This window comes from Mustelus asterias, unplaced genomic scaffold, assembly GCF_964213995.1.
Source record: "Mustelus asterias unplaced genomic scaffold, sMusAst1.hap1.1 HAP1_SCAFFOLD_84, whole genome shotgun sequence".
Taxonomy (NCBI): Eukaryota; Metazoa; Chordata; class Chondrichthyes; order Carcharhiniformes; family Triakidae; genus Mustelus; species Mustelus asterias.
In genome coordinates this window covers 1102436-1127029 of record NW_027590138.1, presented here as the reverse complement: position 1 = coordinate 1127029, position 24594 = coordinate 1102436, and the positions used below count along the sequence as shown (strand labels likewise).

General features: G+C 47.3%; 4 protein-coding genes, 1 non-coding gene and 1 pseudogene across 7 annotated transcripts in view; 1 reads left to right on the top strand and 5 right to left on the bottom strand.

The window, feature by feature from the left end:
* LOC144483911 (uncharacterized) overlaps positions 1-9033 on the bottom strand; it is a 28923-nt gene extending 19890 nt beyond the window's left edge. The window contains exon 1 of the mRNA XM_078202491.1: positions 8232-9033. Coding sequence (XP_078058617.1) covers positions 8232-8978 — 747 coding nt within the window. The 5' untranslated portion in view covers positions 8979-9033. The remainder of the gene's footprint in view (positions 1-8231) is intronic.
* LOC144483876 (uncharacterized) lies at positions 232-3850 on the top strand. 3 transcript variants are annotated; one of them, XM_078202455.1, is made up of 3 exons: positions 255-355; positions 1906-1959; positions 2890-3843. In XM_078202455.1, exon 3 carries the CDS (start codon positions 2999-3001, stop codon positions 3698-3700), a length of 702 nt encoding a protein of 233 aa, XP_078058581.1. In that variant the 5' UTR covers positions 255-355; positions 1906-1959; positions 2890-2998; the 3' UTR covers positions 3701-3843. The 3 variants fall into 3 exon arrangements, with proteins under 3 accessions (XP_078058579.1, XP_078058581.1, XP_078058580.1); XM_078202454.1 differs by lacking the exon at positions 1906-1959 and adding an exon at positions 2519-2711 and having other exon boundaries at positions 257-355; XM_078202453.1 differs by lacking the exon at positions 1906-1959 and having other exon boundaries at positions 232-355; positions 2890-3850.
* On the bottom strand, positions 1165-1363 carry LOC144483923 (U2 spliceosomal RNA). Its single transcript, XR_013496051.1, has one exon. It is a non-coding gene; the product is annotated as a U2 spliceosomal RNA (small nuclear RNA).
* A 1082-nt stretch (positions 9034-10115) lies between the features above and the next one.
* On the bottom strand, positions 10116-10814 carry LOC144483910 (uncharacterized; annotated as a pseudogene).
* Positions 10815-12504: 1690 nt separating this feature from the next.
* On the bottom strand, positions 12505-13042 carry LOC144483882 (small ribosomal subunit protein uS17). The gene has a single exon (XM_078202460.1). It carries the CDS (start codon positions 13021-13023, stop codon positions 12547-12549), a length of 477 nt encoding a protein of 158 aa, XP_078058586.1. The 5' UTR covers positions 13024-13042; the 3' UTR covers positions 12505-12546.
* A 4387-nt stretch (positions 13043-17429) lies between these two features.
* LOC144483875 (uncharacterized) lies at positions 17430-24365 on the bottom strand. Its single transcript, XM_078202452.1, has 2 exons — positions 24266-24365; positions 17430-19360 (listed from the first exon to the last, which is right to left on the bottom strand). The coding sequence occupies exon 2, from the start codon at positions 19007-19009 to the stop codon at positions 18251-18253; it is 759 nt and encodes a 252-aa protein (XP_078058578.1). The 5' UTR covers positions 19010-19360; positions 24266-24365; the 3' UTR covers positions 17430-18250.
* Positions 24366-24594: the final 229 nt, after the last annotated feature.

Genomic DNA, 24594 nt, shown 5'->3' with positions numbered 1-24594 from the left:
TTGTTACATTCAGAGTAAGTCAGTGTTTGCTGTGTTGTCTCTGTGCTCCATCCCCACTCTGATTGTATTGGAGCCTGTGTGTCATTGTTACACTGAGACTCTGTCACTTGTTATTGGACAAGCAGCAAGTTACCGTCACAATGCCCGGCTGATTGACGGCAGCGCGGACCAATGGGAAGAGGGGGCAGTGCTGGAGGACCGATCTGGAGCGGCCGGTCCTCCAGCACCGAGGGGCGGGGCCAGCTTTGACCGGCGCATGCGCACAGAGTAATGGCGATGGACAGCTGCTTTTGTTTTGGGCTCGGAAATCTGTTCGAGGTGATTGGCGGTACGGAGAGAGCAATGGATCGTCCAGGTGGGTGGAAACGCTGCGTAAATATGTTGTGTAAGCCGCAAACCGCGGAAGAGAGCTTCCCGGACCCAGTTTGTACCGAGCAGGGCTGCAGCTCCTCATGTTCGTCCCGGGTTAACGTTCGCCATCTTTATTGGGGGCAATATGCAGCAGTGCGCACGTGCGGCCGCCATGTTTGTCGAGGGCAATGTTGTCAATCAGTGGGAGGAGCTTGTTCCCCCAGTTCAGAATGGAGACAGCTTGTCCATTTTTTTTGTTTCTATTCCAATTCAATCAAATTAAGTCCAATTCAGAGTCTCAACAAGTTGAGACATTCCCGATCCAAGCTGACAAGACAGGGCTCTCACCTCCTGTCTTGGGCTTGATCTGTCTGTAAACCCACAGCTTGCCTGGACTTGCAGAATCTCACTGGCTGTCCTGTCTGGAGACAATTCACGTCTGTTTAACCTGTGATAACGCTCTCTCCACTCACGTTGTTTGTACCTTTAAGACTTGATTACCTGTAAGGATTCGCATTCCAATCATTATTCTGTAAATTGAGTTTATGTCTCTGTATGCCCTGTTTGTAAGAAGTCTCACAACACCAGGTTAAAGTCCAACTGGTTTATAAACCTGTTGGACTTTAACCTGGTGTTGTGAGACTTCTTACTGTGCTTACCCCAGTCCAACGCCGGCATCTCCACATCATGCCCTGTTTGTAAGCAGATCTCCACTCCACCTGACGAGGGGGCAGCACTCCGAAAGCTCGTGGCATTTGCTACCAAATAAACCTGTTGGACTTTAACTTGGTGTTGTTAAACTTCTTATTGGGCTTGATCTACCTGATCCAAGCTGATTGGAGTAGGCATAGCTCCTCCTCCAAGGCTTGATCTCATTTGCATCTTAGCCAAAAGGCCGAGATGCCGCTTTTAAAAATTGCTTCAAATGCAGCTAAAATGTAACCTCATGACTTCAACCAAGCACAGCATGTCAATACTACACTTGATCTTAGCCAAAAGGCCGAGAAGCGAACATGTCCATTAAACTGCATCAACCCTCTGAGTCCCAATGTCTTATTGATGAGGCAGAGCGGTGACAGAGAAGGAAAAAGAAAGGGAAATAAAAACAGTAAATGCTGGAAAATCTCAGCAGATCTGACAGCATCTGTGGAGAGAGAATAGAACCAATGTTTTGAGACTGGATGACCCATAGTCAGAGCTTGTACACGTGTAAACAGAGCATGTAAACTTTGACACCTCCATGTACCCTTGTACACCTCTATCAATCTACTTTGCTCCAAGGAGAACAACCCCAAGTTATCCAGCCTAACATTGTAACTATAATTCCTCATCTCTGGAACCATTTTGATAAATCTCCTCTGCACCCTGTCAAGGAGCCTCACATCCTCCATAATGTGTGGTGATCACTGGTTTGCACAGATCCAGATGTTCTGTGTTCCTGTCTGTGATCTCATCACATACTTACAATTGCACAGTGACATCACCCCCGCTCCCCGGGGATTTCTTCAAATGGGAGATTTTTCTCTGATGCCAATGCTTCTGATATCTTTCCAGCTGCAGGCTCTAGCAGGAGATTTTAATATTGAAATCAGTTAAATTGTTTCAGAGGTGAGTGTTTGTGACCATTCACCCACAATTTAGAGTTTTAAATGATGTGCTCTGTTATCTGTACTCTGGTTCCACCTCTCTGGGGCTGTTCTGACTACTGTGGATCTGATTCCATGTCCATTCATTGCTCTGTTTCACCTCTGCCCTCCCTGATCACCTCTCTGTCATTGTCTAACTTCCTCTGCCTCTAATAATGGTTGTATTTTAGTTATGCTGCTGGTTTAGTAGCTTTATCTTAGAATCATAGAATGCCTACAGTGCAGGAGGCCATTTGGCCTGTTGAGCTTGCATCGACAACAATCCCACCCAAGCCCTATCCCTGTAATCCGATGTATTTACCCTGCTAATCCCCTGACACTACGGGACAATTTACCATGGCCGATCAACCTAACCCACAGTATTTTTCAGTCAGGAATGGTTTATTTCTGTGTTCTTGTCCATTTCTCTTCCACTTCTAATCTTACATTGACCATCAAATTCTGCACTGTTTTTACTCCTGGAAATCATTATGTACATCATGAAACATTCGTCGAAATCTTGCTGCTGTTCTCACCGGCAGGATCTTACGGTTCCGCCGACAGTGCACCCCTGCTGCGGGTCTCCCAGAGTGAGGGGTGTGTTCAACAGGAAGCCCCATTGACAACGGTGAGATCATAAGATCCTGTCACCAGCAGGCGGCCTGCGGCCTCCCATCTCCACAAAACACAGCGCAGAGAGCGAGCAAAAACCCTGCCCATTTTCTCTAACCCCAGGTACGGCCATGCGTAAACCAGTTGGTTTTTATGACAATTCAGCAATTTTCATGGTCACTTTTTCCTTGTGCCGGCCCCACAAATTACCAGATTCATTCAGCTCAATTTCACAATCTGCCTTTGTGTTTTTGTGGGCTCTTTCTCACTCCCTTTTTTCCGTTTTAAATCAATTTCACAGGCAATTAGAAGAGGAGTATTTGCAGTTGGGAAATTCCACCCAAGCATCACATCAAAATCTGACAGAGTTGTGGAGTTTATCATAACCTGAATATTATTGGATTTTGAAGATGGAAGGAAAAAACTCTATTTACAGTGGGGAGAAACTGTACACGTGTTGTGTGTGTGAACGAGGTTTCAGTCGATCATCTGGCCTGGCGAAACACATTCGCAGTCACAGCAAGGAGAAACCATGGAAATGTGGGGACTGTGGGAAGGCGTTTAATTACCCGTCTGAACTGGCAACGCATCGACGCAGTCACACTGGGGAAAGACCGTTCATCTGCCTCGAGTGTGGGCTAGGCTTCACTCAGTCATACAGCCTGCTCCTGCACCAGCGGGTTCACACCGGGGAGAGGCCTTTCACCTGTTCCGAGTGTGGGAAAGGATTCATTCAGTCAACCCACCTGCTGAAACACCAGCAGATTCACACTGATGAGAGACCTTTTAAATGCAGAAAATGTGGGAAGTGCTTTAAGAGTTCTCGGGAACAAGTGTCGCATCAAAGAGTTCACACGGATGAGAGACCTTTTCAATGCCCAGGCTGTGGGAAATGCTTTAAAAGTTCTGGGGAACTGGTGTCCCACCAACATGTTCACACTAACGAGAAGCCATTCAGGTGCTCTTACTGTGGGACTGGGTTCAGACGATCATCTCAACTCACTGTACACCAGCGAGTTCACACTGGGGAGAGACCATTCACCTGCTCCAAGTGTGGGAAGGGATTCATTCACTCAGGCAACCTGCTGAGACACCAGCGAGTTCACAAGTAATTACAGTGATTGGATTGTGTAGATAATCACATCCAGCACTGAGCAATGCTCATTGGAGTCTGTTTCTGCTGGTATTTATAAATGCCAGCCCAGTTACAGGGGATAATGTTCTGGATAAAAGTCACATAAATCAGCTTTGTGTTAAACACGCAGTGTGTCGAGTCTTTTTAATATCTCTAACACGAGTTAGCTCCTTTTAAAAATCTCTCCCTCTCCCCTGTCTCCTCCATCCTCACCTCTAACAAGTGTGAGGAGCTCATGGAGCTTCTTTGTAAGATTGAGACAACCTGATCAGCTGCCTCTGCTGCTTCCCTCCCTTCCACTATACCAGCCGGACCAGACTCTTTTTCTGAGCTCTGAACTCTCACCTTTCTCCAGATTCTATTCCATCTTCTCCCTTGCAACTTATTATCTAAATGGTGAGAGACTCAGGGATGCTCCGGTGCAGAGGGATCTGGGTGTCCTCATGAGTCACAGAAAACTAGCATGCAGGTACAACAGATAATAAAGAAAGCAAATTAGAATGTTGGCATTTATAGTTAAATGAATAGATTATAAATGTAAGGAAGTATTGTTGCAACTGTACAAGGCATTGGTGAGGCCGCACCTGGAGTATTGTGCACAGTTTTGGCCTCCTTATTTGAGGAAAGATGTTGTTGCATTGGAGGCAGTTCAGAGGAGGTTCACCAGATTGATTCCAGAGATGAGGGGTTTGTTGTATGAAGAGAGATTGAACAGTTTAGGCTTATACTCTCTGGAATTTAGAAGAATGAGGCGAGATCAAATTGAGGTTTACAAGATGATAAAAGGTATGGATAAAGTTGACGTGGAGTGGATGCTTCCTCTTGTGGGGCATTCTAGGATGAGAAATCATAGTCTCAGGATAAGGATGAGGAGAAACTACTTCTCCCAAAGGATTGTGAATCTGTGGAATTCGCTACCCCGAAGTGTAGTGGATGCTGGGATAGTGAGTAAATTTAAGGAGTTAGACAGATTTTTAATTGGTTATGGGATGAAGGATTATGGGGAGAAGGCAGGAAAATGGGGATGAGGAGCATATCAGCCATGATCGAATGGCAGAGTTAGTTACACCACATAGAACCATAGAAAAGTTATAGCACAAAAGGAGGTCATTTGGCCCATCTTGTCCATGCCAGCCCGAGGACACCCCGTTGCCCTTTCTAATCCCACCTCCTGCACCCGGCCAATAGCTCAGTAGCTGGCAGCACTTAAGGTGCAGATCCAGGTACATTTTAAAAGAGTTTAGGGTCTCTGCCTCCACCACCACCTCAGGCAGCAAATTCCAGTCACCCACCACCCTCTGCATAAAAAAGTTTTTTCTCATGTCCCCTCTACACCTACTGCCACTTATCTTGAATCTGTGTCCCCGGTCCGAGAAACATATCACATCTGCACACTCACACCGGTATCCCAAAATAATGGGTCCATGTGCTGTCTAAGACAGTCACTCAAATTTTCAAGTGATATTAAGGTGGTCTCTCTATGAAGATGTTTGCTTATCTCTCTCTTTGGTTCCAATAGTTTCTTCCTTCAGGTAGTGGCCAGATTATCAGATTCAGTTTTGATTTTAAGTTCACAAGCAAGAATACAAACATCTCCAAGGGAAAACTATTACTTGTCTCATCTCCACTTTCCTAACTTCACTAGAATGTACGTGGATATCCAGTTCGTCTGTTCCATTGAACGAGTCCCAGAGTGAATTATTCCAAATCCCAATCGCTGGTGTGAATTTTTTCCATCTTTGATTCCAAATGGGGCTTCCCATTCTGTCTGTTTCAGGAGACTGCGGAAACTTTACTGTCCAGTTAGACTCTCACACAATGGTGTAATTGAGATCAGAGACAGATGTATCAGTTTGGGGGGGGGGGGGGGGGGGAACACTCAAATCTCCCGTTCCCAGGAATTCTGTCTTAAATGACAACAAATCAGATGAAATAAAATCTTCAAAAACAGAATCTTTGGATTAAATTGTCACCGTGCTGCCTGATCGTAAAAGGGTGAAGCAAATGCTCACAAGTATGCACAATTGTGTCAATTTGATTCTCAGGTCAAAAATGAACCTATCACCATTTCGATCTTATTTTGCCCAAATGTTTTTTTTGTTTTTCTTCAAGTGTCTTTCCAAATAACTGGTATAACTCAAGAAAAAATAAACCAAAAAAGGTACCTCTTCAACCTTCTTAGACGAAAGAGTTAAAGAGGGTGGACCCTCTCACAGCTTGTGAGTTTCGAGACAAAACTTCAAAGCTGAAGTTGATTTTCAGGGAATCAAACATTTTCGCACCTTTTCCAATTGTACAAGTAAATTGTGATTCACTTTCAGGTTCACTTTCACTCAGTAATTAGAACATTTCACTTTTCTCAGCACAGGAGCTGGCAGCATTTTAGATTCAATACCAATTGTTCACTTCTCTTGTCACTGGTGTGTGGAGAAGATCATGTTCGCTGCAGATCTGTCAGCACAGAAACCGCACTGTGCTTCTGGATACACTCAGTCTGCAAGTAGCTGGAGTCTTTTAAACATGACCCTTGCGAAGGCCTTCCCAGTGATGCTAAGGAGTGAGATGTCCCTGTAGTTGTTGCAATCTCTATCACTGCTGTTTCTGTATATTGTGAAAATTTTCATGTCACATATCTCCTGTGAACCAGTCTCACACCCCAAAAGAGGAGGAGGTTGTGAAGATGTGGCAGTGGATGGGACTTTGTGTTTGAGCAGTTCAGCTGGAATTCCATCCTTGCTGGGAGCCTTTCTACTTGCTCAGCAATCAATGGCCTTTTCCAGCTCAAATGTTGAGGGTTCCTTGTTGAACTCAACCATGTAAGAGTTTTAACAACACCAGGTTAAAGTCCAACAGGTTTATTTGTTAGCAAATGCCATTAGCTATCAAATAAACCTGTTGGACTTTAACCTGGTGTTGTTAAAACTCTTACTGTGTTTACCCCAGTCCAACGCCGGCATCTCCACATCAGAACTCAACCATGACAGGAAACTGCAGGAGAATCAAACAGAGACTGTGTGATGTCTGTGTCTCAGTATAGTTCACAGGCCCGGTGGCACAGTGGTTAACACTGCTGCCTCACAGCGCAGGGACTGAGGTTTGATTCCCGGCTTGGATCACTGGCTGTGCGGAGTCTGCATGTTCGCCCTATGTCTGCATGGATTTCCTCTGGGTGCTCCGGTTTCCTCCCACAATTTGAAATTCTCGCTCAGTGCACCCGAACAGGTGCCGGAATGTGGCGCCTTGGGTATTTTCACAGTAACTTCGTTGCAGTGTTAACGTAAGCCTATTTGTGACAATAAATAAATTTTAAAACTTTAAACTTCAAACCAGCGGGACTTCTGTCGATGAAAACATCACCATCTGCCAATTTCAGGGGGCCAAGTTTGGTGCTGGTAGCACCACTTTCTTGATCCCATCAAACACAACAGAGATATTCATTATCACAGGCAGTTTGGAATTATTGGTGTCGGATTGTCCGGTGTTTATTAGCCGCGTATCTCCCTGTTTCAACACTTCTTTCAACTGATGCAATGTTCCAGCTGTTGGGTTTATGTTGTCTATCAGGTTGGCTTTTTTTTGCTTCAATGACAGGTGTCATCTCTGCTGAGTGGGTCTCAAACCGGTCTTTGTTGTGGGTTCCACCTTTACCAAATGTTGCTGCTGCTGTGTCAGAAATGATTGAACTCAGCAACTTCCAAGTTTCATCAATATCAATGCTGATTGTTAAAGTTTTTATGTAAATGTTTACCGTGTCTGTATAACCTTTCATTGGAATTCATGGAATTTTGTTTAGGTTCCTTCATAATGGAGGTGTCATTGAGAAGACGTCACTCAGAATTGTCAGCAAGGATTAATCAGCACTTTCCAATAGGGGATGTTAATCAGGAATGATTCACACACTGATTTGCATCAAAGATTAATTTAGGATTGAGGTAAAGTTCATAATTTTAGTTTAAACAGGTTCTGTTGAGGATTCTAGAATTAAGGTGGAAGATCACACAAGGTGTTTTTAAAAAGGGACATTGCAGTCCTGAAAATCAGTGACATCGGTAGCACAGTGGTTAGCACTGCTGCTTCACAGCTCCAGGGTCCCGGGTTCGATTCCCGGCTCGGGTCACTGTCTGTGTGGAGTTTGCACATTCTCCTCGTGTCTGCGTGGGTTTCCTCCGGGTGCTCCGGTTTCCTCCCACAGTCCAAAGATGTGCGGGTTAGGTTGATTGGCCAGGTTAAAAATTGTCCCTTAGAGTCCTGGGATGCGTAGGTTGGAGGGATTAGCGGGTAAAATATGTGGGGGTAGGGCCTGGGTGGGATTGTGGTCGGTGCAGACTCGATGGGCCGAATGGCCTCCTTCTGCACTGTAGGGTTTCTATGTTTCTATGACATCTCCAGAATATTAAACTCCAGCCAGTTATAGGGATGTTAATCAGGAAAATCGAACTAATATTGTCAGACTATCAATCCTGGCTGTGATTAAAAGCAGAATCCAATCCTTTCAGTCTATTATGAATTTGCTGGTGTCTCAGCAGGCTGGAGGAACTTGTGAATGCCTTTCCACACAAGGAGCAGGTGAAAGGCCTCTTCCCAGAGTGAGTGCGTTGGTGAGTCAGAAGGTTGGATGACTGCTTGAAACTCTTTCCACAGGTACTGCAGCTGAATGGATTCTCCTGAGTGTGAGTGCGGTGGTGGGACTGGAGGGTGAATAACCGAGCGAATCCCTTCCCACACACCGAGCAGGTGAATGGTCTCTCCCCGGTGTGAAGTCGCTGGTGTCTCACCAGATCGAATGACTGGGAGAATTTCTTCCCACAAATGGAGCAGCTGAACGGTCTCTCCCCGGTGTGAGTGCGTTGGTGAGCAGTCAGGGTGGATGACTGTCCAAAACTCTTTCCACAGGAAGTGCAGCTGAACGGTTTCTCCTCAGTGTGAATTCGCTGATGTGTCCAAAGGCCGGATGACCGAGTGAATCTCTCACCGCACACAGAGCAGGTGAACGGCTTCTTCCCAGTGTGAATCCGCTGGTGTGTAGCGAGACTGGATGTGCTGTTGAACCTCTTCCCACAGTGAGTGCAGCTGAAGGGCCTCTCCTCAGTGTGAATTCTCTGGTGTAACATCAGGTAGGTTGTCTTGGTAAATCCCTTCCCACACACAGAACAGACGAATGGCTTCTCCCCGGTGTGACTGCGTCGATGGATTTCCAGCCGGAAAGAAGACTTGAATCCCTTCCCACAGTCCCCACATTTCCAAGGTTTCTCCATGGTCTGGGTCTCTTCCTGTCTCTCCAGCCTAGAGATCAGTTGAAGCCTCGTCCACATACAGAACACGAGTTTGCTCCCCACTGTGAATGGTGTGATGTTTTTTTCAGGATGTGTAACTGGTTAAAGCTCTTTCCGCAATCAGTTCACTGGAACACTCTCACCCGGGTGTGTGTGTCTCGGTGTTTCTCCAGTTGCACTGATGTTTAAAATATTTTCCACAGATAAACATTTCTCCTTCCACATTGAAAGGTTGATGAATAATTGAGTTAAACCAAAATGTTCGTTTTGAGTTTTGCATCTAAAAATCTTTCCCTTGTAAGATCTGTAAAAAGAGTTTACAAAATTAATCACGGGTCAGTCCAGGATAGAAATTCATATCAGACAATTCTAATTTCTCTGGAACATTCTTTACTCTCTTGTTCCCCCAAATCTGTAAATCCCCGTCTCACACACACTCCCTCCTCCCTGGGCCGAAATCCAAACCCATCTCACCATCTCCACCATTTCTGTCCTCCACTCCCTGTTTCCTCCCTCCCTCCAGTCTGTCTGGCTTCAGTTCTCTTGCCCCTCTGTGCAAAATCAAGAAGATTGTTTTCTCTCCTGGTCACTGGCACCCTCAAGGCCCACCCACTCCCTGGTTCACTGATACTGTTGGCTGCAGAGACCAATCTGTGAGAGGTGGTTCTGCTTCAAGTGCCACATATGAAGTGGTTCTCAGGTCTGGTTGTGGGTTGTTGTTTTCGATGTTGGCTCTTGTTGCTGAGCCGCTGGAGTGACCATCCTCTATCCTGTGAATGTACCCAAGCTGGCAAAGTCACCTCCACTTGATGAGAACCCACATTCTTGGGAGACAATGAATTGTAGATTTTGCATCAAAGGTCAATTTAGGATTGAAGTAAAAAGTTCAGTCTTATTGCAACCAAATTTCCGTTGAGAGTTCTTGAATTCAGCTGAAAGATCACAGATGGTGCCTTTAAAAAGGGACACTGTAGCCTCGAAGGTCAGTGACATCTACAGAATATTAAACTTCAGCCAGTTATAGGGTTGTTACATCAACAGGAACAAACTTAAAATTGTCCAACTATCAATCCTGGATGTAATGAACATTAGCAGAAACAGCTGAATCCAATCTCTCAGTCACATATGGATTCACTCATGTGTCACGAGGTTGCAGGACCGAGTGAATCCCTTCCCACACACAGAGCAGGCAAATGGTCTCTCCCCAGTGTGAACTCGCTGGTGTACAAAGAGAGCAGATGAAGTCCTGAAACTCTTCCCACAGTCAGAGCAGCTGAATGGCTTGTCCTCAGCGTGAATTTGCTGGTATGCCTTGAGGCTGGATGACACAGTGAATCCCTTCCCACACACCGAGCAGGTGAATGGTCTCTCCCCAGTGTGAACTCACTGGTGTTCAATGAGGGCATATGCCTGCTTGAAACTCTTCCCACAGGAGGTGCAGCTGAATGGCCTCTCCCCAGTGTGAACTCGCTGATGATTCACCAGACTGGATGACTGAGTGAATCCCTGTCCACAGACTGAACAGGTGAAAGGCTTCTCCCCAGTGTGAATTCGCTGGTGTTCTTCGAGGCTGTGTGAATACCTGAACCTCTTTCCACAGAAAGTGCAGCTGAACAGCTTCTCCTCAGAGTGAATTTGCTGGTGTGTCACCAGGTTGGAGGACTTTGTGAATCCCTTCCCACACATGGAGCAGGTGAATGGCCTCTCCCCAGTGTGAACGCGATGATGTTGACTGAGGTCTGATGAAGACCTGAACCTTTTTCCACAGTGAGTGCAGCTGAACAGCCTCTCCTCAGTGTGAATGCGCTGGTGTAACATGAGGCCAGTTGGCTGAGTAAATCCCTTTCCAAACACAGAACAGGTGAATGGCCGCTCCCCAGTGTGAGTGCGCCAGTGGTTGTCCAACAGGGATGGGTAATTGAATCCTTTCCCACAATCCTCACATTTCCACGGTTTCTCCAAGGCATCGGCCCCACTGTGACTGTGTCTATGATATTCCAGCTGGGATCTATAACTGAATTCTTTCCCACAGTCCTCACAGTTCCATGGTGCCGGTGTCCTTGTGTCTCTCCAGGTTGGATGATTAGTTGAAGGCTCGTCCACACTGTGAATGGTGTGATGTTTTATCAGGCTGTGGAACTGGTTAAAGCTCTTTCTGCAATCAGTTCACTGGAACATTCTCACTCAGCTGTGCGTGTGTCTCTTGGTGCTTTTCCAGTAACACTGATGTTTAAAATATTTTCCCTCAGACAGAACAAACGAACAATTATCCTTTCAACCTCAAAGGTGATGATATTCAGGTCATGATGAACCAACTGACTGTCAAACTTAAGTTTGGTTTGAGTTTCCCATCTGCAATCATCGTTTCTAAGATCCCGTAAAAAGAGTTTACAAAAGTCATCACCGTCAGTCCAGGATAGAAATTCTGAACAGACAATTCTAGTTTCTCTGGAACATTTTTTCCTCTCTTGTTCCCCCAAATCTGTAAATCCCCATCCCACACACTCTCCCTCCTCCCTGGGCTGAAATCCAAACCCATCTCCACCATTTCTTTCCTCCACCCCCAGTTTTCTCCCTCCCTCTCCTCTGCCTGTGTTCAGTTCTGATGTGGAGATGCCGGCGTTGGACTGGGGTGAACACTGCTCCTTCGTCAGACTCCATCTGACGAAGGAGCAGCGCTCTGAAAGCTTATGGCATTTGCTACCAAATAAACCTGTTGGTCTTTAACCTGGTGTTGAGACTTCTTATTGTGAACAGTTCTCCAGCTCCTGTCTGCAGACTGACAATAATACCAATGGGTCTTATTGGGGGTGTTGGGGCCTCCAGCGGGTGTTTGTGAATCCTCCCCGCCCACATCACAATGCCCCGGGGTGATTGACAGCAGGTCCGGACCAATAGGAAGAGGCGGCGAGGCTGGAGGACCGAGCGGGAGCGGCTGGTCCTCCAACCAATCGGAGTGAATGAGGGGAGGAGCCTCGCTCGAGGCTTCCTCAGTGCGCATGCGTCGAGCCGGAGAGGCTCCCGATGAAGACGGCGGCGGGGATTCTGGGCCTGTTCCGGGGAAAAGCGGGAGCTGATTTCCCCGCTTCACAACCCGCACCCGAGCTTTGTATTCGGTGCTTGGGGCCGACTCGGGGTGTTTATGAAGCCTCGAACCCACCCCCCGGCTCCATCCCCCCTCATTACCCACCCGCCGGCTCCATCCCCCCCTCATTACCCACCCGCCGGCTCCATCCCCCCCTCATTCCCCACCCGGCGGTGTCGGATCAGCTGAAAATTCCCACCGCCGCAATCCTGAGCTCCCAGCGGCACTGCGCATGCTCCACATCACAATGACCGGACAGTGATTGACAGCGGTTCCGGACCAAGGAAAAGGGGGCGGGGCTGGAGGATCGAGCAGGAGCAGCTGGTCCTCCAACCAACCAGAGTGAATGGGGGCGGGGCTGAGTCCGGGTCTCCCTCATTGGCTGAAACTGCATCATTGTGAAAGCTGTTTTTGTTTTGTCTGTTCACAAAGGATTTTTTGCGGCTGATTTTCTTTACATCATATTCAAAATTTCTGGAACTGTTTCTTGGCTCCTGCGGCTTTAGTGACCTTGAGGACATTGAAACGCACAGTCTTACTGAGGGGCCGGCACTCCCCCACAGTCACACTGTCCCCATTCTGTACATCCCTGAAGCAGGGCGATAGGTGAACAGACATGTTCTTGTGTCGTTTCTCAAAGCGGTTGTACTTCCTGATGTAGTGCAGGTAGTCTCTGCGAATAACAATGGTCCGCTGCATCTTCATCTTAGTCACAACACCTGTCAGGATCCGGCCCCGGATTGACACATTGCCTGTGAATGGACACTTCTTGTCAATGTAGGTCCCATCAATGGCCTCGCGTGGAGTCTTGAAACCCAGGCCTACGTTACGATAGTAGCGGGGAAGCTTTTCCTTGCTGCCTTCGCCCACAAGTACCCTCTTCTTGTTCTGGAAGATGGTGGGCTGCTTTTGGTAAGCTCTCTCAGTCTGGTTGTCCGCCATCTCGCGCCTCAATCCGGGGAAGAGAAACTCCAGGAGAAAACTGGACCTTTCTGTTTGTGGCTTCAAACAGATGGAGCCTTGTGGGTGCGGAGCAAACAGATGGAGCCCTGTGGGTGCGGAGCAAACAGATGGAGCCCTGTGGGCGCGGAGCAAACAGATGGAGCCCTGTGGGTGCGGAGCAAACAGCTGGAGCCCTGTGGGTGCGGAGCAAACAGATGGAGCCCTGTGGGTGCAGAGCAAACAGATGGAGCCCTGTGGGTGTGGAGCAAACAGATGGAGCCCTGTGGGTGCGGAGCAAACAGATGGAGCCCTGTGGGTGCGGAGCAAACACATCAACATTTATCACTGAGATAAAGACAGTAAATGTTGGAAAATCTCAGCAGGACTGACCATCTGTGGAGAGAGAATAGAGTAAGAAATCTCACACCACCAGATTAAAGTCCAACAGGTTTATTTGGTAGCAAAAGCCACTAGCTTTCGGAGCGCTGCTCCTTCATCAGGTGACTATAAAGGAATATCAGTTAAATATCAGTGACTACAAAGGAACAACTTGGTGGGAAGTTAAAAAGCAGGACCCCGAGGGGAGTAATCTCAGGATTGCTACCTGTGCCACGTGCCAGTGAGGGTAAGAGTAGGATGCTCAGGCGGATGAACACGTGGCTGAGGAACTGGTGTAGGGGGCAGGGTTTCAGATTTCTATATCATTGGAACCTCTTCTGGGGCAGGTGGGACCTGTACAAGAGAGATGGGTTACACCTGAACTACAAGGGGACCAATATACTTGCAGGAAGGTTTGCTAGTGTTATTGGGAAGGGTTTAAACTAGATTTGCAGGGGGATGGGAACCAGAGTGCCAGAGCAGATAGTGGAGCGTTGGTGAAAATAAATGATGTTAATAGTTCATGCAAAATCACAAATAGAAAGGCTGTGTGTGGAGTTGGAATGTTATGGTGAAGTTGTATAAGACATTGGTGAGGCCGAATTTAGAGTATTTTGTGCAGTTTTGGTCACCTAATTACAGGAGGGATATTAATAAGGTTGAAAGAGTGCAGAGAAGGTTTACAAGGATGTTGCCGGGTCTTGAGAAACTGAGTTACAGAGAAAGGTTAGGACTTTATTCCCTGGAGCGTAGAAGAATGAGGGGAGATTTGATAGAGGTGTATAAAATTATGATGGGTACAGATAGAATGAATGCAAGCAGGCTTTTTCCACTGAGGCTAGGGGAGAAAATAACTAGAGGACATGGGTTAAGGGTGAGGGGGGAAAAGTTTGAAGGGAATATTAGGGGGGGGGCTTCTTCACACAGAGAGTGGTGCGAGTGTGGAATGAGCTGCCAGATGAAGTGGTGAATGTGGGCTCACTTTTAACATTTAAGAAAAACTTGGACAGGTACATGGGTGAGAGGGGTGTGGAGGGATGTGGTCCAGGTGCAGGTCAGTGGGACTAGGCAGAAAAATGGTTCGGCACAGCCAAGAAGGGACAAATGGCCTGTTTCTGTGCTGTAATGTCCTACGGTTCTGTGGTTCTAACTGATCTTAAAGCCAATCTTTTTCATTCTGTGGGGAGGGGGTGCGCTGAATCAGTTTTAATGGGGTTTTATATTTGTTTATACAATGTGGGCATTGCTGACTCAACCAGCATCAGTCGCCCACCCCAAATTATTCTTGAGAAGGTGGTTGGGGCTGCCTTCTTGAACTGCAGATTTGAAGTTACTGTCAGATCAGCCGTGATCTAATTAAATGGGTCAAGGGACTGAATGATCTTCTCTCCTATATTTATAAGTTTGCCGCAGTCGAAGATGCTGTTAGGAAGGGATTTCCAGGATTTTTGATCAGCGACAGTGAAAAGACAGCAACATGATTCCAAGTCAGGATTGTTTATGTCTTGGGTGCCATTGTTTTTCGGTGAAGGGTCTGTTCCTCTGCTGTACTGTTCTTCATTCTTTGATAACGTCAGTTGTCCATGTTGCCAATTATCTGCTGCCCTTGTCTCGAGGTGGTAGAGTTTGTAGGATTGGAAGGTAAAGGTCGCAGTGTTGGAAGGTACTGTTGAAAGTTAAATTATATTAATTTCCTCATATTAAAAAGTGGAACACATGATGATATGGTGGGGAGATCTAGATCAGAGAGGCAGTATTTCAGAGTTTATCACTGTGATAGCAGCAATCCCATTGCTATCTGTTGGCAAGACTGATGGAAATATTTAAAATGGAGACCATTGGAGGATGAGGTACAATGGAATTTGTGAACTATCTGAGGATAATGGTGAGGGGAAAGGAAGGGATCAGGAAAGCAGCCGACACTTCATATTGTTGCAGGAGAAGTGGGGTCAGGTTGTGTAGATGTCAGGTTTTACGCAGCACACAGTCAGCCTGGATGGAGAATCTCTGGATCACTCAAATCACTCAGTTGGAAAATCAGAGACCTATCATTGTCTGCTTGGACGAAGGTTGTGTTGCAGCTGATGAGAAGCAGCTTCACTCAGATACCAACATCCTCATGCACAAAAACTAACACACGCAGCCATCCTCCCACCCACCCACCCACGTGATGTACCAACTGACTCAAGAGCAGCTTCTTCCCTGCTATCCGACTTTTGAATGGACCAACGTATATTAAATTGATCTTATTCTACACCCTCGCTATGACTGTAACACTATATTCTACACCCTCTTTTTTCCTTTTCCCCGATGTACTTTAGAATGTATGTTTTGTCAGTATAGCGCACAAGAAACAATACCTTTCACTGTATCCCAATACATGTGACAATAGTAAATCAAATCAAATCAAAAACTCTCACGTGAAACAGAGCCTGTCCCATTGGGTGGACAACACCAGCTAACATGACTAAAACTGAGGATAAAGTATTGGTGTCTGTAAGGGCTGAAACAATACCCTTGACTCTTGTTGATCTGTGGCACCAAGTTCAAGACTCCTTCATGAATCATCCTCTTGGCCTCTAGCCTGTCAACCCCCCATGAGAATCTTATATGTTTCAGAAAGTTCACTGCTCATTCTTCTAAACCTAATGATTAGAGGTGCAACCTTTCCTCAAAAGACAATGAGTTGGATTCTCCGGCCGCGCTCACCCCAAAACTGGACAATCCTGCCCGAGGTCAATGGGCCTTTGTGGTCCCGCCCCTCTGCCCGCGACGATACCTGTGGTGGGCGGGATGGGAGAATTCTCACCTACACCTTACAATCTTTCCTCAAAAGACAACACCTTCATCTGAGGAATGGACCTTCTCTGAACTCATTCCAATGAAAACATGTCATTCCATCAGTAGGGAGACCAGAACCGTACACAGTATTCCAGCTGCTATCTCAGCAATGTCCTGTGTAGGTGCAGCAAGTTCCCTTTTTCAAACTCCACCCCCTTGCAGTAAAGTCCAACACTCCATTTGCCTTCTTCTTTACTTGCTGTACCTTCATCCTACTTGTTCACGATTCATGTACAAGGACACCCAGATTCCTCTCTACGGCAGTATTCTTCAGTTTCTGTATATTTAAACAATTTTCTGCTTCTCTATTCTTCCTGCCAAAGTGGAAAAGCTCCCACTTTCCCGCACTATACTCCATCTGCCATTTTTCTGTCCATTCAGGTAACTTATCTGTGTCCCTTACAGATTTTTTGTAACACCCTCACAACTTGCTTTTCTACCTATCTTTGTATCATCAATTCTGGCTTCATCCAAGTCATTGATCAAGGTGGCTGTTTTTCTCTCTCTCAGTTGTGGGTGATATTTGTCCCTATTCTCCTGGAAACTGAATGAATCTTGTTCCAAACTGGGTTCAATATCAGACATTTCAGGGAGTCAGGAATCATTCGCCCCTGAACCTACACTGGTAAAACCCCAGACAGTTCCTCAGTAAGGATTTTTCTGGTTCCTCACCATATATTAGTCAGGATACTGAAACCCAGCTTTTCTTACAGTCCACTCCTGGAGGTCCCACTCCCTGAGCCGACAAAATTCAGCAGTGTCAGTGCTGAAGTTTCACAGTGGGAGTGATTCCCAGAGTAACTGTCAATCAGATCACCATTGATGTCCAGGTTTGTGTAGTTTTAGTTATCCTGATGTCTAACACACGCACATCAATAAAACAGGGAATTCCTGCAAACAAACTGCAGCTTCTTCTCTATCTGGAGATCCAATGTTTGTTGAATAATTGTCCCAGCGGTTAACAGGCTCCTGTGAACTCATCCAACTCGTATTTTAATACTGACTTGAACAAATATATTTTAAATAGGTTTATTTTAAATGAGTTAAAACCAGCCTTAAAATGGTAGATATAGTATAATAACCAAAGTACTTTTCAGACTGGAAACTTTAACCTGCTGTTTCACTTTGATTTAGGAGCAGATCCCAGTTTTACACCAATCTCTGATTCATGTATCCAGCATTCACCGTCATTCTAAAAACAGAAGTTGCTGCAAAATCTCAGTAAGTCTGACAGAATCTGTAAAGACAGGAACAGTTAATGTTTCCAGTTGAATGTGACTCTTCTTCAGTGTCAAAACATTAGCTCTGTTTCTCTCTCCAGAGATGCTGTCAGACCTGCTGAGTTTTTACAGCACTTCTTGTTTTTATTTACGAGTTCAGGACTCAGACAAGACAATCCACAATACAAATCTTACAACTGGGCCAGGGTTTATTAACATCAGCAGAAACAGACACCAATGAAAATGGTTGGGACCTCGATGTGATTAACAGCAAAATTCAGTCCTTGCAGTCACTCGTGAACATGATGGTGTTTCAGCAGGTGAGGTGACTGAGTGAATCCCTTCCCACACACGGAGCAGGTGAATGGCCTGTCCCCAGTGTGAATTTGCTGGTGCTTTACCAGGTTGGATGATTGACTGAATCCCTTGCCATAATCAGAGCAGGTGAATGGTCTCTCCCTGGTGTGAACTCGCTGGTGTCTCAGCAAGGTGGATGAATCAATGAATCCCTTCCCACAACTGGAGCAAGTGAATGGCCTCTCTCCAGTGTGAACTCGCTGGTGTTTTAGCAGGTTGAATGACTGAGTAAATCCCATCCCACACTCGGAGCAGATAAATGGCCTCTCCCCGTTATGAATTCTCTGGTGTTTCAGCAGGTTGGATGAATCAGTGAATCCCTTCCCACAATCAGAGCATCCTCCCCATTGACCAACTGTGAGAATGAACAAAATGCAGTCCTGGATGGAATTGAGAGCAGAAACAATAACAGCAGAATCCAACCCCTGGAATCACTTGTGAACTTGTTGGTGTCTCAGTAGGTCGGATGAAACTCTGAATCCCTTCCCACACTGAGAGCAGGTGAACGGCCTCTCCCCAGTGTGAACTCGGTGGTGCGTCCGCAGGTTGCATGACCGAGTGAATCCCTTCCCACACTGAGAGCAGGTGAACGGTTTCTCCCCAGTGTGAACTTGCTGATGTGCCCGCAGGTTGGATACCCGAGTGAATCCCTTCCCACACTGAGAACAGGTGAATGGTCTCTCCCCAGTGTGAACTCGCTGGTGCCTCCGCAGGTGGGATGAACAAGTGAATCCCTCCCCACACTGAGAGCAGGTGAATGGTCTCTCCCCAGTGTGAACTCGCTGGTGCATCCGCAGGCTGGATGAACAAGTGAATCCCTTCCCACACTGAGAGCAGGTGAATGGCCTCTCCCCAGTGTGAACTCGCTGGTGTGACTGCAGGTAGGATGATCGAGTGAATCCCTTCCCACACTGAGAGCAGGTGAACGGCCTCTCCCCAGTGTGAACTCGCTGATGTCTCTGCAGGTCAGATGACTGAGTGAATCCCTCCCCACACTGAGAGCAGGTGAACGGTCTCTCCCCAGTGTGAACTCGCTGGTGTCTCTGCAGTTCGGATGACCGAGTGAATCCCTCCCCACACTGAGAGCAGGTGAACGGCCTCTCCCCAGTGTGGCTGCGCCGATGAGCTTCCAGCTGAGATGGGACTCTGTACCTCTTCCCACAGTCCACACATTTCCATGGTTTCTCCATGGTGCAGGTGTCCTTGCCTCTCCCTTGGGTGACCAATCAGTTGAAGCCTCGTCCACACACAGAACACGGGTACAGTCTCTCCCCGCTGTGAATGGTGTGATATTTATTCAGGCTGTGTAACTGCTTAAAGCTCTTTAGTCAGTGCACTGGAACACTCTCACTCTAGTGTGGCAGTGTGTCGATGCTTTTCCAGTCACACTGATGTTTGAAATCTTTTCAAATCAACAGACCGGGCAATCATTTCTCCTTCTGGATTCAAAGGCCGATGATATTCAGCTCCCAAGGAATATGACTCTGTCAGATCTAGACGTGAAGTTTGAGATTTCAGTCTGTGATTCCTCTTTCAGTATCCTGGAAAATGAGTTTACAAAAGTCATCAGTGTCAGTGCAGGATAGAAATTCAAAACAGACAATTCGAGTTTCTATGGAACATTCTTTCCTATTTCAGTCCCAAAAAGCTGTGAATCTCCATCCCACACACTCTCCCTCCATTCTCACTCTGCTGTATCTAATATTCACCCTCCCAATTCTCCTGAAGGTGCTGATTGAGGCTGATTGACAGATCCATGCTCACTGCTTCCTGTCCTGGACACAGAGACCATAACAAATTGGAGCTGCAGTCGGCCATTTGGTCCATCGAGCCTTTTAAACTATTCAATGAGATAATTCGTTCATCTACCTCAGCATCATTCTCCCCACACTAAACCCATATCCCTTGATAGCTTCAATATCTAGAAACCAATCAATCTCTCTCTTGAAAATAGTTGATGACTGAGGCTTCACTGTCCTCAGGGGTTGAGAATTCCAAAGCTTTAGCACATCCTTGAGTGAAGAAATCCCCTCACATATTAGCTTTTGCTCCATCTTCTTGTCTGTTCCCCATAACTCTTGACACCTTTGTCAGTCAAAGATCTGTCTAACTGGAATATATTCAATGATCCTCAGCCTCCACTGGTCCCTGTGGAAGAGAAATCCAAAAGACTAACAACCCTCTGAGGGAAGAGATGTCTGGAAATATATAACGTAACTACAGTTCCATATTACAAGATATTCAGATCCCAAGGAATATGACTCTGTCTAGACGTGACGGTTGAGATTTTTGCCTTTGATTCCTCATTCAATATCCTCTGAAATGAGTTTGCAAAAGTCATCACAGTCAGTATAGGATAGAAATTCAGAGCAGACATTTCTAGTTTCTATGGAACATTCTTTCCTATTTCATTCCCAAAAAGTTGTAACTCTCCATCCATATCTATGGATTCTATTTAAAAATGAAAGTGGTTGGGCATTTGAAGGAAATAAACTTTCAGGAGAATGGGGATATAGAGGGGGATTGGGACTGGAATGTTATACAGAGAGTCAGCATGGACTCGAGTTACCGAATGGATTCCTTCTGTGCTGTAATGACTTTATGACTGGAAATGTATAACATCGCTACAGCATTATATTACAATGCAAGAACTAATAATAAAAGTATTTTATTACAGAAACATAAATAATATATCTAATCTGGGTACCATATAATAACACCAGACATATCTCTGTCCTATATTAACGTTCTGTCCCCTTAAATGTCAGCCATCTCCTGAGGAAAGCTGTCCTTTAATGTGAACATGAGGAAAAAGACCATCCTTTTAGACAGACAAATAAATGTGTCAAGCTGAGGGAGCAAAGGATGTTCACCAGGCTGATTCAGGGAATCGCGGGACTGATGTAGGAGGAGAGATTGACCAGGTTAGGATTGTTTTCGTTGGAGTTCAGATGAATGAGGGGGGAATCTCATAGAGACTGATAAAATTCTAACAGGTCGAGACAGGATAGATGCAGGGAGGATGTTCCCGATGGAGTCCAGAACCGGGGGTCACAGTCTGAGGATTCAGGGTAGACCATTTAGGACGGAGGTGAGGAGACATTTCTTCACCCAAAGAGTGGTGAGTCTGTGGAATTTATTACCACAGGAAGTAGTTGGTGCCAAAACATTGAAGGTATTCAAGAGGCGGCTGGATAAAGCACTTGGAGCGAATGGGATCACAGGTTATGGGGAAAAAGCAGGATGAGACTACTGAGTTGGATGATCAGCCATGATCGTAATGAATGGCGGAGCAGGCTCGAAGGGCCAAATGGCCTCCTCCTGCTCCTATCTTCTATGTTTCTATATCAATGTCTTTAAGAGAGAGAGAGAGACCTGGGCCAATCTTCACAGAGTCTGCAGCCTCCCTGGATTCACGTCTTTTCCCTTCAGTTGCTGCAAGTCCCCAATTTCCCCCAGAATGAGAAAAGAAAGTGTTTTACTCACGAATGTTGGCCTCTTTTAGGTCAAAACAAATAAACAAACTCAAGTTAAATCAGGACAAAGTAAAAGGGGCAGCTCCCCAAAAGGAGGGGGAACAGCCCGAACAAAATCAAAGTACAAAGGAAACTTAAAAACATCAAATTAAAATGTGATTATTCGGGTCAATAACGCACCCCAACCCCTGCGGTGCCCAACGGGCACGGAAGGCGTCAACCGCGCCCGTGGACACCGCATGCCCCCTCTCCAGGGACACCTGGCCGCGAACGTAGCTGCGGTAGAGGGGCAGACAGTCAGGATGGACGGCCCCCTCGATCGCCCGCTGCCTGGACCGGTAAATGGCGCGTTTCGCCAGGCCCAGGAGCAGGTTCACGAGGAGGTCGCCATCCCGACCCCAACAAAAAGAGAGTGCCACCTAAGGCACCAAACATAGACATGGTCCACGGACTTCACAAGGCCACAGAAAGGGCAAGCTTCATAGCCCGTGAACCAGTGAATCCTACAGTTGTGCGGAACTGCTGCATGCATCACCCTTCACCCCAGGTCCCCGATGTAATTGGGGCAATCTCTCCATAGAGGGACCTCTACGGAAACAAGGCCCGCCAAGGTGTATCCGGGCGACAGGCGATAGTGGAAGGTGTGCAGCAGCAGCCCGCACAGGAAACGCCTCCGCGCGGTAGAAAAAGGCACGGAGGACATTTCCGCGAGACGGCTCAGGCTGTGGGGCACCTGACCCGAGGAGGAGGGTTGAAGTTTTGGGCCAATGTGGAATTCCGCCCGAACAGGGGAACGCTCGGGCGGGATCCCACCGCACGCCTGCGCCGCCTCAAGTTTGCGTGCACTTTTGGGGCCGAGCACGACCGTCCTAAGGTCTAGGATGGCTTTGGCCGCGTGCCGGACGGACGTCCCCGCGCGCTCAGCCAGCACGTGGGGGCTCATCCAGCCCGCTCCTCCGCCATCGAGCACGTCCCCGATTCTGGTCACCCCGGCGTCCACAGCCCCCCTCTCCGCCAGCCACCTGAAGTTATACGGCTGGAGGAGCGGATTCCTGAGCAGCGGCTCTCGCACGAGAGCTGCTACTCCTGACGGGGGAGAGCTGTGTCGCGAGGCGACCTTGTTCCAGACAGTGAGGAGGTCCTTGGAAAAGACGGGCAACTCCTGCAGGGCGGTCGGAGCACGCCCCAGTTCGATATGCAGGAGCTGCACGTCATAATTGAGGCTGTGCCACTGGCGGAAGAAATACGTCGCCATGGCTCACCATTGTGGAGGGGGCTCAACGTAAAGGTACCTCTGCAGGGCCTGGAGGCGGAAGGTCGCTATCTGAGTGCGGAGGCACACCAGACCTTGTCCGCCCTCCTCAAGCGGGAGATGCAGAACCGCAGCAGGGACCCAGTGCAGTCGATTGCCCCAGAAGAACCGCAGGAGGGTTTTCTGGATATCAGCGACAAAGCCAGGGGGAGGGGTCAAAGGGACCAGCCGGTACCACAGCATGGAGGCGACCAGCTGGTTTATGACGAGAACCCGTGCCTGTGAATGGTCACAAACACTCACCTCTGAAACAATTTAACTGATTTTAATATTAAAATCTCCTGCTGGAGCCTGCAGCTGGAAAGATATCAGAAGCATTGGCATCAGAGAAAAATCTCCCAGTTGGGGAAATCCCCAGGGAGTGGGGGTGGTGTCACTGTGCAATTGTAAGTATGTGATGAGATCACAGACAGGAACACAGAATACCTGGGTCTGTGCAAACCAGTGAACACCACACATTATGGAGGATGCGAGGCTCCTTGACAGGGTGCAGAGGAGATTTATCAAAATGGTTCCAGGGATGAGGAATTATAGTTACAATGTTAGGCTGGATAACTTGGGGTTGTTCTCCTTGGAGCAAAGTAGATTGATAGAGGTGTACAAGGGTACGTGGAGGGTGTTGAAGTTTACATGCTCTGTTTACGCGTGTACACTCTGACTATGGGTCGTCCAGTCTCGAAACGTTGGTTCTATTCTCACTCCCCAGTGAGTGCAGACCTTTGGGGGCGTGCGGGGACGGGGGGAGGGGGGGGCGCGGGGGTGGTGCCGGAGGTGGAGAGAATGTTTATCCTCCGACCCTGACCTTGACTCGGGAGCCGTAAAGGTTGGTGAGAGTCGTAGCGGACATGCCGAATTTCCTTAGTCTTCTGAGAAAGTAGAGGCGTTGGTGGGGCTTACTTATCTATGGTGTAATTTTTCATTCGAGAGAAGAAGGTTAAGAGGTGACTTAATAGAGGCGTACAAGATGATCAGAGGATTAGATAGGGTGGACAGTGAGAGCCTTTTTCCTCGGATGGTGATAGCTAGCACGAGGGGACATAGCTTTAAATTGAGGGGTGATAGATATAGGACAGATGTCAGAGGTAGGTTCTTTACTCAGAGAGTAGTAAGGGTGTGGAATTCCCTGCCTGCAGCAGTAGTGGACTCGCCAACATTAAGGGCATTTAAATGGTCATTGGATAAACATATGGATGGTATTGGAATAGTGTAGATTAGATGGGCTTTAGATTGGTTTCACAGGTCGGCGCAACATCGAGGGCTGAAGGGCCTGTACTGCGCTGTAACATTCTATGTTCTATGCTATCAAATCTGCTGAGATTTTCCAGCATTTTCTGTTTTACTTTCCCTTTCTTTTTCCTTCTCTGTCACTGCTCTGCCTCATCAATAAGACATTGGGACTCAGAGGGTTGATGCAGTTTGATGGACAAGTTGTCTCCATTCTGAACACTGGGGAACAAGCGCCTCCCACTGATTGACAACATTGCCCTCTACAAACATGGCGGCCGCACGTGCGCACTGCTGCATATTGCCCCCAATAAAGATGGCGAACGTTAACGAACATGAGGAGCTGCATTCCTGCTCGATACAAACTGGGTCCGGGAAGCTCTCTTCCGCGGTTTGCGGCTTACACAACATGCTTACGCAGCGTTTCCACCCACCTGGGCGATCCATTGCTCTCTCCGTACCGCCAATCACCTCGAACAGATTTCCGAGCCCAAAACAAAAGCCGCCTCCATTGCCATTACTCACACTGCGCATGCTCAAGTCAAAGCTGGCCCCGCCCCTCATTCACTTCTATTGGTTGGAGGACCGACCGCTCCAGATCGGGCCTCCAGTACTGCCCCCTCTTCCCATTGGTCCGCGCTGCCGTCAATCAGCTGGGCATTGTGACGGTAACTTGCTGTTTGTCCAATAATCACAGTGACAGAGTCTCAGTGTAACAATGACACACACAGGCTCCAATACAATCAGAGTGGGGATGGAGCAC

What these genes read in the sequence shown, in the direction of transcription:
- LOC144483882 (XM_078202460.1), bottom strand. Translation starts at nt 13,023, where the DNA reads ATGGCGGACAACCAGACTGAGAGAGCTTACCAAAAGCAGCCCACCATC.
- LOC144483876 (XM_078202453.1), top strand. Translation starts at nt 2,999, where the DNA reads ATGGAAGGAAAAAACTCTATTTACAGTGGGGAGAAACTGTACACGTGT.
- LOC144483875 (XM_078202452.1), bottom strand. Translation starts at nt 19,009, where the DNA reads ATGGAGAAACCATGGAAATGTGTGGACTGTGGGAAGAGGTACAGAGTC.